This window comes from Tyto alba, unplaced genomic scaffold (assembly GCF_018691265.1).
Source record: "Tyto alba isolate M040663 unplaced genomic scaffold, T.alba_DEE_v4.0 Super-Scaffold_18, whole genome shotgun sequence".
NCBI classification, from domain to species: domain Eukaryota; kingdom Metazoa; phylum Chordata; class Aves; order Strigiformes; family Tytonidae; genus Tyto; species Tyto alba.
In genome coordinates, this window is record NW_024881280.1 from 7,226,552 (window position 1) to 7,239,349 (window position 12,798).

The following is a 12,798-nucleotide window of genomic DNA, read 5'->3' on the forward strand; positions in this document are numbered from 1 at the left end:
GCAGGACTGTGCAGGAGTCTGTTGACCAGCACCCAAGCCAGAGACCTGAGCAAGAAGGAAGGTACTAGAGAGTTTCTAACCTACAGGCACATTGGTTTTTTTAGCATTTGGTGCTGAGCTTTGCGCCATGGAACAAGCCAGATCAACTAATCATAAGGATCCTTCCTGGAATTAAAGTAAGTGGCACTCGTGTGGAATTGTGCTGGCCTAGTAATGGGCTTGGCTAGCTTCATCCAGCCTGGTGGGGTGGTTTGTGTCAGCAACAGTCTCCCAGGAACTCTCTTGTGCTCTCAGCATCATCTGAAAATACAGGTTGGTCAAGCAACACTGCAAGGCAGAAACAAGTCCAAACTGTACCAGAGCCAGGTAGTAGCACAGGCCCAGTACTGCTCCATGGAGAGGACTAGAGCAAGGCTTTAAAGACACCTCAGGTGGCTTTGGTAAGATGCTCCACTTAATGAGATAAGATGCACCCCCACCCCCAGGAGCTCAGCTTTGTTCTTCATGGGTTTCGGGGAGTTTTAGGGTGCTTATTGTGCACATGACAGGATATGGCTCAGTGGGATGACTCACTCCCCGTAAAGTTAATTCACACTTTGTTGCGATTTCCATTCACAGGTTCTTCTGTAAGCTTTAATGCTGGGAAGCTGCAAAGCTGGGAGCTGGCTCCAATTAATCCCACAAGTTGTTTTACATCTAGCAGACTGCAGGAGGACAGTGTGCTCTCAGACTTTGTCAAAAAAACCAAACAAACAACAAAAAAAAAAAACACCCAACAAATTTTATTTGGCAAGAATCATGCTTTATCGGTAGTAATTTCCTATTCCCTTCTAGCTTGTGAATCACATTTGCTCTGCTGCATTGTGGGTTTTGCCCAATTTTTCTCCTACTTCTCTGCTGAGCTCCCCCAGCAGCCTCGCTTCCCAGCTTTTGGAGCAGCCATGGGACCCCAGATGTGGCCAGACAGGAGCCCTGACCTACCTGTGATGCTGATAAGGCTAAAAGGATGAGTCCCGTGAACTATCTTGGATGGAGCCTTTGTGTCCTATGTGGCAGACAAAATTTTTCAGCACTGGAGCAGTGTTTAACTACCAAGGTAAGTTAAATAAAGCTGGATGATAAATTACCTGCCAGCCTAATGACAGAGCGGCATGCTGTTATTAAAGCTCCAAATGCAAGTCCTACATGGGCTTGTCTCAGTGAGCCCTGGGAGGGCCTCCTGACTGGTCCCTGGATGGTGGCTTCTGGGGAGAGGCACTGAAAGCCTTGGGTGTTTGCTACTCCATTCCCCTCAGCAGCCTCCGCCCTGAGCGGCTGCTGAGGGAGAGGAAAATTAACTAAAGGATCTCGTAAGGTTTCAGCTATGAGGGGATTTTTTACCATTGCTAGTGGGGGTTAGGACATGAAGGGAGAAGTGGGGCAATTTCCCCTCTTAGTAAAATGGAATAACTCCTCCTCCATCTTAAAGCCCAGCTTATTTTGCGCTGACAAAATCACAAACACAAATTGCAGACATTAAAAAAAATTTATTTGAACAAACATTAGATACACTCACAGAGGAAGAAAGCAGCTCTCAATAGAGTTTCTTTTCCAGAATGAAATAACCCCTGTTTCATACCAAGCTACTGCAGGACCACCCTTGCTCTCCTCAGCAGGAGGGAGGCTGGTGTTCTTTCCACCTGTGGATTTGCTCCATAGGGGTATGGCGTGCTCCTTAGCCGGTCACGCCACAGCCCTCAGACTCACAGGCTAAAGAAATGCGTAAAGACCCAACAGACAAACTGGACTAGTGATACAGCAAAGGTGCCTGTACAGGTGGGAAATACATGCAGGGATGCATTGCCGAGTGAGAGCTTTGTTCAGGAAGTGGTGTTCTGCCTAGAGGCGTGTGGGACGGGTCACTTCTCGCTACCACCTCTGCACTCTCCATCTCTTAGGGCTCCTCACTGGACCCGGGTGGCTTGTCAGCTCATTTTGCCACACCATCCTTTCCAGGTCTCTAAGCCTTCCCCTACAAGCAGCTCCAAGGCTGTGGGGCCTCAGACCTTTGCAAGGAGACCTGCCCACCCCTTTCACACTGTGATACTGCCCAGGAAGAGGACAGGCTTGTCTCGCACCCTGGGGACTACATGAGCTGTGCGACGAAGGGAGACGGTCATGAGAGATGTTTGCAGGCATTTGTTTGGATCCAGAACATGCTGCATTGCTTGCATTTGGTTTTTTTTTTTTTTTTTTACGAGCCCACTGGCTCAGGTACACTTGCTTTTGGTGCGGGGCAAACAATCCACAGCCATAGCTCCTTCTGTGACATTACTCCAGAGCGTCCCCAAAGCGATGGGCCATGGCCAGATGCAGAGAACCCCCTGAGTATTGAAAGCATTGCCTTGACAGACCTGTCACGCTCTCTCCTACATAAACCAGAACAAAATGTCTCTGCAAAAGGAGTCTTAGAAATTGATGCAAGTTCTGTAACAAAATGTGAATAGGCTCCCAGGGAAATGAATCCCCCGAGAAACAGGTGAGAGGGGAACAGAGCAAACATAGTGAATGTTTTTGTCTGGCAGGAACTTCATGGATTTCCTCTGCTTTTGATTTCAGCAGATCAAGCAGTGACTTTTCTTAAAAGGAAGCACATCAGAAAGAAGCCCTCAGCCCTCTGTTCCTGTTCTGTAGCCTCATGAAGAACAGTACAAGGTAAATTCTGTTCTCCAGTGTGGATCTGAAACTGAGGATTTTACTGACCAAGAGGAACTCTCTCTCACTACAACCCCTTCCTTTTGATTAGGAACTTAATGTATGGACAACGTTAGTTTGAAATTGAGATCACTAGCAAATTTTCCAGGTCCTTAACCTGAATATTAGGATCTCAACTAAGCAGAATCACAACTTTCATTTAACAGTGTTCATTCTTCTTTCCTTTTCCATTTCCCTTTCTTCCCTCGACCTCTCCTTTTCCTTTTTATTCCTTTATTTTTCTTCCTTCTCTCTCCTCCTTTCATTACATACATTTCACCCCTTGGTAGTATTACAAACCCTGTGCTGACACAGTTTTGTCTCTGCTAGACAGAGACACTCATTGCTGTTCCTCACTCGTTCTTTCTCTCAAAACACCACACACACAAAAGGCCTTTCAAAATAGGTCCCCAAGTTCAAGACTACCTCTTAAAATAGGACTATAGCACTGGCATCTGCTGGACTAGAGTCCTCTCCGAGAACGTTTTGCTTAAAGAATTACTGTAGCTCCCAGTGCATTTTCTCTTCAGCCTGCTAATGGTCTTTATTTAGGAAAAACCTTCTCAAGGGTACTCACAGGGCCTTTCAGAAAGAGCGCTGCTTTTTTCACAGCCGAGTGACTTCTACCTATTTTTGGCAAGCAGAATCAGAGAAGGAACCCAAGCCTCATGTTACAAACTCGGCAGCCCGTGTCTGACCACACTGCAGTCACCTGTAACTAACTGCCCCTGCCCTCCTTTCTACCAAGCCTGTAAATCAGCCAAAACATAGGCAAACTTCAAAAATCCCTCACGTTTATTACGCTGCAGCAGGGCTCCAAAAGTGTGTTAGCTTCAGACAGAAAACTGGTCGTTTTGAACCATGTAAGTAACCTGCCTGTTCTGGGGTACTGAGTCTTGGTGGATTAAAGGCTCCCATTAGTGTGGGACACTACAGACATGCCCAGCAGGTACTTAGAGCTGCCTGGACCATTCCACACCCTGGCACAATGGAAATCCAGTTCATGTCTCCTAGGCATCTAATACTGTAACCCAGCAAGAGCCAGGTTTCCAAGCCCAGCAGCTTATCATACCCTCCCCGCTGGGGCCATAGGAGCAGTCACTCCAAGAAGGTGCAGAGCCAGTACTGGCATCAGGTGTTTCTTTTTCCCCCGCCTCAAAGCAGCTTCAGACAAAGCAGAAGAACTTCTTCCAGCGGCACTTGGAGAGAGTTTTGATGCCTTTGGCAGTCATCTTCTTTTCCTGCCGTGCTTTGTGCTCAACCCCACTGACAATGGCCATGTCGAAAACTTCTTTGAGGTTCTTCTGGGTCAGTGCTGAGCATTCCAAGTAGGCTTCAGCCCGGATTTTGTCAGCTAGACCTTCTGCCTGAGGCCGGGGCACAGGCTTCACGTGGTAGCGATCCAGGCTGATGAGGACGTTGACATCGTCCCGCAAGTCTGCCTGCGTCCCCACCAGCAGCACCGGCGCCCGGGGGTTGTGAGTTCGTATCTCAGGGATCCATTTCTCAGTAATGTTTTGGAAGGAGCTGGGGTTTACCACGCTGAAGCAGACAAGGAAGACATCGGTGTCGGGGTAACAAAGTGAGCGCAAACAGTCAAAGTCCTCCTGTAGAAAATGGAGGGGGGGGGGGGGTGGTGAGGAAAAAAGTCTTCACTGGACTGATCTCCTAACAGCACGAAGTTGCAGTGGCTTTTTCACATGTTATCTAGGACAGCAACACCCTCCAAGGCAGGGCATCATGCTGACTTTGTGGCCACGCCACGGTTCAGACACAAATTTCAGAGCTGAGGGAATCTGTCATTCACCCGTCTGTGACTGCCATACCAGCAAACAGCTGATGCTGGACTAGTGCATTTCCTTCCTTCCCAGTTAAACGCTGCCTCCTCAAAAGCCTGCAAACAGCTCCTGTCCCACAGGACCAGAGCTGACAGCTGCTTTGACAGATAGAGCTTACCTGTCCAGCGGTGTCCCACAGCTGGATCCGGACTGGGGCTCCATCCACCAGGACCTGCACTGTAGCAGAAAGAGAATAAGGATGAGTTTAAGGGAGTTGCCCAGCATACACACGTACACTGGTACAGGATTTCCCCAGAGCACTCTGGTTTGTATCCCACTGAACAGACTCACTCAAGCCTGTCCTCCTTGCTGAGCATCCTCGCAAGCCTCACCAAAACAGCTGAAACTCGCACTGGAAACGTTAAGAGACCTGCAACAGACTTTCTGATTTGGTGTTTTGGGCTCTTCTCCAGTATTTTGAAAGAATAGTTCCATATTACTGGACAACTGCTTCTCTAGAGAAGAGCAGCCCTTAGCCAAATGGTGCTCTGAGAACAACTTGTTGTTCTTCTTTCACAACAGAAGAAAGCAGACAAGGATAAACACGAACTGGGAACTTCAGCAACTTGTTCCTAGTTTCTTGGCCAAGGGTGGAAGTTCAAATCAGTCATCATTAAACAAGCTATTGGAGATTTTTCCCAGCCAGGCCAGAAATTTGGCATTAAAAAAAAAAAAAAAGTAAGTTTCTGTGAGCGTCCTAGCTAAGGAAAAGCAAAGACCTAAACCCAACTTTGAAATGAAGAAGCTAGTAAGGAAACAGTGATGAGTGAAATCCCCTTCACAGACTATCCACACAGCGAAAAACTGCTGAGTTACACATGTAAGGTCTGCTCCCATTTCACTCCCTAATCACAGTAAGCCTTCATGTGGTATCAGCTGAGTCAGACTGAGGGCTGGCAGGACCTCTGATGGAAATCTGGAATGAAACTGTTAGGTGTTTAAGTGCACAGAGACTGGCTAGGAACCCAGAAAAAGGAGAAAGGGGTTTGGGGAGCTGGCAATCACTTGGAAGTCTTGACAGTGTGGATGGGGCTGTGCTCTGGTGAACAGAGACAGATATCTTGGCTAAGGTGACGATGACTGGCACTTGACATGAGGTAGCTAAAATCCCTTGCTGTGCCCAGGGAGGAGGCTTTATTGTCCTTCTTGTTTAAAAAAACCCAACTGAACAAATCCCAAAACAGAAGCAGGATCAATCTTTTGTGATTCTTGAAGTAATTAGCCCGGTGAGAAAAGTAATAGAAACCACTGACTTGGAGAGTTCTTGGAGGAGAGCACTCCTCCCTGAAAGCAGTCTAGGGAGAAAAAGGGAGAGGCAGACAACAGATGAACTGAATTTTGGTGGGAGACTGAGGCTGAAGGACAAGCGAAGAGGTGGGTGCGTCCACCACAGTGCCACTCCTCTCGGCGTAGCTGAAAGTCATTGCTTCCTTGTGACTGGGAAACGGTTGGGTTGTTACCATATCTTTGCCCCAGAGGAGGAAGAGAAACCTGTTCCTGATCAAAGAACCTGCTAGATCCCAACTTGATCTTCAAGGCATTGGGCATTTGCCTTTCTAGTATCTGGTTTCTTCTGTCTCCCAAGTGCCTTGAGAGAAGGAATTAGCATCTCTGAGATGTTTTACAGTCTTCAGAAAAAAGACACCACATATATTACCTGCTGCTTCGGTGCTTGCACAAGCAAGGTTTTTTTGTGCCTGCTGTCAGCCCCAGCTACGTTAGCAACTCTGCGACAGCCCTCCAAATACCGCCCTCACAAGGTCCACACCCTCAGCATGAGGCTGGATTTCGGTACAGGAGCGAAGGGGCAGGCAGAACAGGATAGCCTGGTGGAGAAAGGTCACTGGGTACGCATTTAACTCGAGGCTGCTCTACCAGGCAGTGACACCCAGCAGGAGGTAGGACCCAGACAAACGTGGCTGGGTCACAGTCCAGGAGCCATTCCCCCGATAACGCAATGCTGTCTCCGATCTTGTTGTTGGCACTACAGTCCTGTGACCAGGACGAAGGTTGGGGTTAAAATGGTGAAGCTCAGTTCTGCTGGCAGTTTCAACTGCAAGTATTCCCCAAGAGTGGAGAGAATTGGGCTGAAATTTCTCAAATGGATCTTGAACTGTGCTTTGTGAATCCAGGGAGGGACTTTCTTCAAGTTTATCCAGGTTAAGAGTAGGGGTAGGAAGGGAAACTCCTCTATTCTCTTATTTTGTCCCAATAAGCAGAAAGTGAACTTTGGAAGACCTGTTTTTAATGTTTTTGATTTCTATCAGCTGCAAATGCTATGCCCTTCTGGAAGTCAGGCTTGGTACTTGAACAGCCAGAGTGGGGCTAAACCCATGTGCAGCTATCTTCAAATTACTTGCTGCCCATCAACTCTGGACTTATACAGCCTCCACCTTTCTGGATCCTTTTTACTATTGACTTGCCCTTTCCAAAGATGTGGAAGCTAATAACTATGGTAATTTCAAGCCTCTCTCAGCCCACACTGTACACATTGGTGTACAAAGAGCAGAGAGACTATTAAGCTTTCCCTTGGACAACTCAAGGACTCCTTACATCTGTTCTGAAAGGGCTGCTGGACCCTGAACAGCAGCACGTTCCAGTTCTTTTCCTTCAAGTGACAGTGGAAGAACTTAGAGAGGGTCAAGGCAAATCAACAATTCCCAGTGTAAGAGTGAGCAACCGGGGGGACATTCAGACAAACAACACACTCCCTCTAAGAACCCCTGAGACTATGACACATTAGAAGTCTCGTTCCTGGTCTGCCTTGAGCCCATCTCTAATCTTCTGATCTATACTGTCATGTACTGTTGTGTTTCTTCGTATCAGATGAAGATCAGAAATCTTTCAAAGGGCTTTGTACTTTCCTGAGGTTTATATTAGAAATTGGAGCCCAAAAGAAGAGGAGTGGAGGACAAGAACAAAGATGTCATTTACAAAAGTGGGAACTAGTGAGAGCTCATCAGCTGACAGGGAAGGCAATTTTCGCCAGAGTTAAAGCTCTTCAACTTTTGGACAACTTCTGTTCGATGCTAACTTGAGTGGACATGTAGGGAAAATGGTTTTTTTTTGCTGAATATCACTTGAAGCTAGCAAGCCTACAGTGCAATGCTGTGGTATTTCTGAAAGCGAAAAACCACCACCACGAACAACAACAACAAAAAATTAAACTCGCTTCTATTTAGTCAAAGTAACACCACAAAGCCGGGAAGGCTCCCCAGCTTCATCGCACTCACGAGCCAACTTTGAGGCACAAAGCTGTGAAAATACAGGACTTCCACCTGCCCGGGGGATTCAGTCCCGAGTTGCAGAAACCGCCCTGGGAGCTTTGTGCCCCCGCTCAGAGCTCCGCTCCCCCCCCCCCCCCGTTCTCCCGCAGGTCCCCCGGGACCGTCCCCCCGGTACTCACCGGAGAAGGTGTCGAGGGCGGTGGGCTGGTACTCGTCGGGGTACCCGTTGGTGGTGTAGCTGACGACCAGGCTGGTCTTGCCCACGGCTCCATCGCCCACCAGCACGCACTTGATGCCCAGCTCCGGGCCGCTGCCCCGGGGGGGGCTGTGTCTCCGTAAGGCGGGCGAGTAGTCCAGGAGCTCCTGAGGGGGCATCGCACCGGTACCGGCACCGGCACCGGGGGCTCAGCGCGGGGAGCGGCGCTCCGGGCCCGCTGCCATGCCCGCCCGGCCGGGCTGCTGCCGGGGTTCTGCTTCGCCGTACGGGACCAACCTCTCCGGCCCGGCCCGGCCCCGCTCCTCACCGCTACACCTGCCGCCCCGCTCCCAAAACCGGCCCCCATTTCCCTAGGCCCGCCCCGGCCCGCCTCCTCCCCTCGCCGCGCACACACCGGGGAGAGCCGACGGCCCCGTTCCTCCCCCCCCCACCCCCCCCCCCGCCGGCCCCGTTCCCCACCCCCCCCGGCCCCGTTCCTCCCCCCACCCTCCCCCCACCCCCCCCGGCCCCGTTCCTCCCCCCCCCCCCCCCCCCCCGCCCTTGCCCCGCTTTTCTTTTCAAAAGAAGCAGCGCTGAGGCATTTCGTTCCATCGCCCCACCTGGAGCATCTGTGATTTCTGGCCATGACAGGAATAAAAAACCACCAGCGCCGGTCAATGTTGTGAGAGACAACAGGCAACAAATGACAGAAACGCGTTTGTTAACTATGTGATTGCCACCACCGAGTTCCTCCGACCCAGCCGAGCTGTTGCTACGTGCTGGCAAAAGCCACAAAGCATTTATTTTTTTTTTTAATTTCCCCGCTGCATGGACGTGCACAGGGGTTCCCAGCACACTGCCTTTTTTTTTTTTTTTTTTTTTTTTTTTCATATTCACACACTGCACTGTGCCCTTGGCAGCTGGGAAGATGTCTCCATCCCTGCCCTGGGGAGCTCATGGTCTAAAGAAGTACGGCTAAACAAAGAGAAGAGTGGGAGCACACCACTTAAAAGGAGAGATGTGGCCGCACTATCGCAGCAACCATTGCGCCCCAGGGGTAACACCACCAAGCGATTGAAAACACTGGAGGGAAAGTCTTAATGCACACAATATCTAGTGCTGCAACATCAGCTCTGCAAGTGGACCTGTCTCCTAATGGAGGAGCTAAGCTCAGGCTGGCAATGAATGCCACCAATTTAGTTATACCACGTCCTTCAAGGGAGCCCTGCCTGCACCAGGCAGGTTTGTGCTGCAAGGAGCCATTGTTATGCATCCACGCGGAGAAGCTACCCAGGTGTTTCACCTATATTAATGCTAAACTTGAGAAGACATCTTCAAGTCAGGCACAGCCTAAAAAGCTTTTTCCTATGGTTGACAGAAGGCCACAAGCACTGCAACCCCTCAGATTCAAGAGTCTTGGCTGGACAAAGCAGGCCCGCTCTTTGGAGACAGCCCACAAGCTGCCTGGGAACAGCAAGGCTTTTTCTCTGCAGTTTTCTCTAGCAGTTTGCTTTAATCAACCTCTTCTGTGGTTTTACTAGCGCAACCTTCAATTTCTATAGCTACAAAAAACGGGGATGGTGGTGTAAACTGGGCTGCTGCTGAAACGTGTGCCAGGTTCTTGCTACCTCAAGTGCCTGGCGTGCATTAGAGTGGGTTTTTCCAGCGCCGAGCAATTCGGTGCGAGTTCAGAGCCAGGTGGCAGCCAAAGTGCCCCAGAAGAGGCAGAAAGCGCTGGGACAGGTGATTCTCCGTAACGCGTGAGGTGTGGCTGTGCCTCCGACGGGACCGGCCAGGACCCGCGGCACCGCAGCCGGGGCCAGCACCGCCGCAAGCCAGGACCTTGCAGAGGTTTCTCGGTGCATTTCAGGCACAGGCTGACATTCTGTGAACCATGACATTTCCATTTAATGAGGAGAAATTAATGTAAATGAGGGATTATTCACCAAATTGTTCACTGTTAGCAAGCGTTGGCAGTAGCAGGGGGAAGAGATGAAGAGAAGCTGGCAGCTCTTGTTTCCTCTATGTTGTTTACTTAGGAATGGATGTCCCTTAAGAAGATACGCTGTTGCCCCACTCCAAGGATTGAATGCCTTTTTCTCTCATTCCTTGCCTAAAATCTTTTCCTTCTGTGACTACGCTCTTTTTTTCCCTGCAGTTTCTGACAGCCGTTGGTTAACACACACTTAACTTGTGGATGCACTTAAGTGATTTTTAATCTATATTTAAACAAAGCGATTAAGCAAACAAACAGGGCAGCTCCCACGGGTTCATTTCTCAGGCCCTGCCTTGCTCCTGACAGCTAACAGAAGATACAGGTTTAGTTTCACAACACAGCGAGGAGTCAGACATTTTGGGTTTGCAAGGGTTTTGTACAGTTTTGTTTTGGTTGGTTTTGTTTTTTCTTTTCAGTGGAAGTCTGTCCCATTCCTACGAGCTGCTGAACCGACAGCCACGCGGACAGGCTCTGCACACAGAGGTAGCAGGTACAGGAGGAGAGCCCTGTAGCACGCTGCCTCCTTGACATGCTCCTCTGCCAAAATCAGCTCCCTGGCTGGGTGGGAAATACACAATCTGCAAGGCTATGTTTGGCCTCTCCTCTCAGAATTATAATCAGTACCACTTATGATGGTATTCCTCATGATGTGAATTCCCATCCACCAGGAATTAAGTGCTGAAGATCAAACTCTTTTTAGGCAGAGCAAATACAGATTTCAGGTCCCATTCGCATTCAGCCATTACTCCGCTGGGCTGGACTACTGTACATAGCTTCTTAAATCAAACAGAAAAGCAACTCCATTAGAGTAAACAGTGATTTACACTGGAAATCACTTTATAAATTTAGGCCGTGTGTGACTGTCAACACCGAACAGACTTTATACATCCATACAAAATCCTATTATTAAAAAAGCACAGTTATTTAGAGGAAGACGCTTCCTTTTCTGCCAGTTTCTATTAATTATAGCCACCTTTCTCACTGGAGCTGTGGCAGAAGTCCACCTATGGAGCAAGTTAAAAAAAGTAACTAAGCCAAATCGGATGAGGAGGAAACTAGGGCTCGTCTCTTGTGGTGGAGGCAAAGCTGCAGATCAGCTCAAACTATTCCATATCATTTCCCCTCTGAAGTGCAGTGTTACAGTATTGGGAAATTGTGAGACTTGGATTTTTTGCAGCTAGTGGTCCTGACTTTCGCTGGCTCCTGAGCAATACTGCACCTCCGACAACATCATATTCTGCCTCCCTGGCTGATCTCATTTGTGACTTGATAATTATGTGTGGCCACAATTTTAACTCATTTGTAACTTCATAATTATGTGTGCCTGAAAGTCACAGAATGGGGGGCCACTACTATAGCCTTTTGCAAAGCCTACCAAACTACTCACGTTGCCTCAGAAAAAGCATTGCATGTTGTGGGAGTTGGCAGACCTCCGTTTCAAAAATAGCAGGGCTCCCTTCATACCAAGGGAGAGAGAAAAATTTATCGGCCCCTCTTAACACAGTGGTGAGCAAACCCGGCCTCCAGCTTTACCTGGGTTTGTACAGGTGAGCTGCGTATGTCAGTGCACTCCCCTTTGCAAACGATGCCCTTGGATCACATTTCTGAATCCTTTCACAGCGCTGCACGTGGGAAAACACGAAACCAGGGGGACGATGAGAACAGGCGACGGTGCCATCACGCACGGGTGCGGGCGGGTGGGGGACCCTGACTGAGAGAGGGGCCAAGCTGGAGCGCAGGTGTCAGAGCAAACCCCATCCCGCGATGCCCAGAGATACGCCCAAAGGGTCGAGATAGAGCCGCTCTCCGGCCGGTCACCATCTAACCGCAAGCAATGAGACAACTGGTGCTGAGTCACCCCGTGTTTTGTCATGCACCTCCCTGGGAAAAATCAAGCGTAATTACCACTTAAGAAGAGTGACAGAGAGGAGGGTGAAGACAAGAGCCTGAGTCTGGCTTTCCCTTGCCATGTACCTTGACTAGTCACTGCAGCCTGCAGGAAGTGATGTCAAATGCTGCTTCGTATCATTTTCTATCAACCTTGCAGGGGCAGAAATAGCCACAATGCACGAGTCAGTGGAAAATCAGGCTGCAGCTACTCACAGAAAAATTACTACAGCCGAAATCGAAGGAAGAAAGATCCTAGTATTTGCTTTCCCATATAGAGCTCTTGATTGATAGGAGCTCTGCAGTTTCTGAGTCCACAGTAATAAAAATACTTTATGATTTTATAGCAGCTCATGGGTATTTCTGGTGTGGACTGGAGAGGTGTGATTTTGAAATGCCTTTTAGGAAAATACAAAAAGGAGAGAAACAACGTGAGAAGACAGCTTCCCCTATCCTGGCCTCTGAATTACTTTATTGCTCCTTGGCAATAAAAGCAATGCCATGGGAGATTCACAGAGATGTTCTGGCTCATCTGTTCACTGACACTCTAGTTAAATGTGGTGGCAAATTGCTACAACAACAATGTTATACTACGTTTTAAGATTACAGAATAATAAGTTTATATGAAAAGACAACGCCACTAGCTTCAAAATATTTTCCTAAATGTTCCAAGGAAAAATAAGCACTTATACTGTACTCAGCCCCCTTCTCAAAGACAAATTTATTTCCTATCTGACTAACACAGGAACAAGTCCTACCTCTCAGATGTTCTATAAGTAATTTAGAAGTATGTTGCCATCTGCTGGAGAAAGTACATGTCTTAATAAATCAACTGATAAATGTGAAAAAGTGGGCAAAGTTTAAGGCACTCAAAGCCCTTTAAATCTGAAACAGAAACAGCAAATTTCAGATGAAGGATAG

The 12,798-nt window shown here is 48.6% G+C and overlaps 1 protein-coding gene across 1 annotated transcript; it reads right to left on the reverse strand.

Moving 5' to 3' along the window:
* Positions 1 to 1,506: 1,506 nt before the first annotated feature.
* RHOV (ras homolog family member V) lies at positions 1,507 to 8,377 on the reverse strand. Its single transcript, XM_032990106.2, has 3 exons — positions 7,978 to 8,377; positions 4,690 to 4,748; positions 1,507 to 4,340 (listed from the first exon to the last, which is right to left on the reverse strand). The coding sequence occupies exons 1-3, from the start codon at positions 8,171 to 8,173 to the stop codon at positions 3,900 to 3,902; spliced, it is 696 nt and encodes a 231-aa protein (XP_032845997.1). The 5' UTR covers positions 8,174 to 8,377; the 3' UTR covers positions 1,507 to 3,899.
* Positions 8,378 to 12,798: the final 4,421 nt, after the last annotated feature.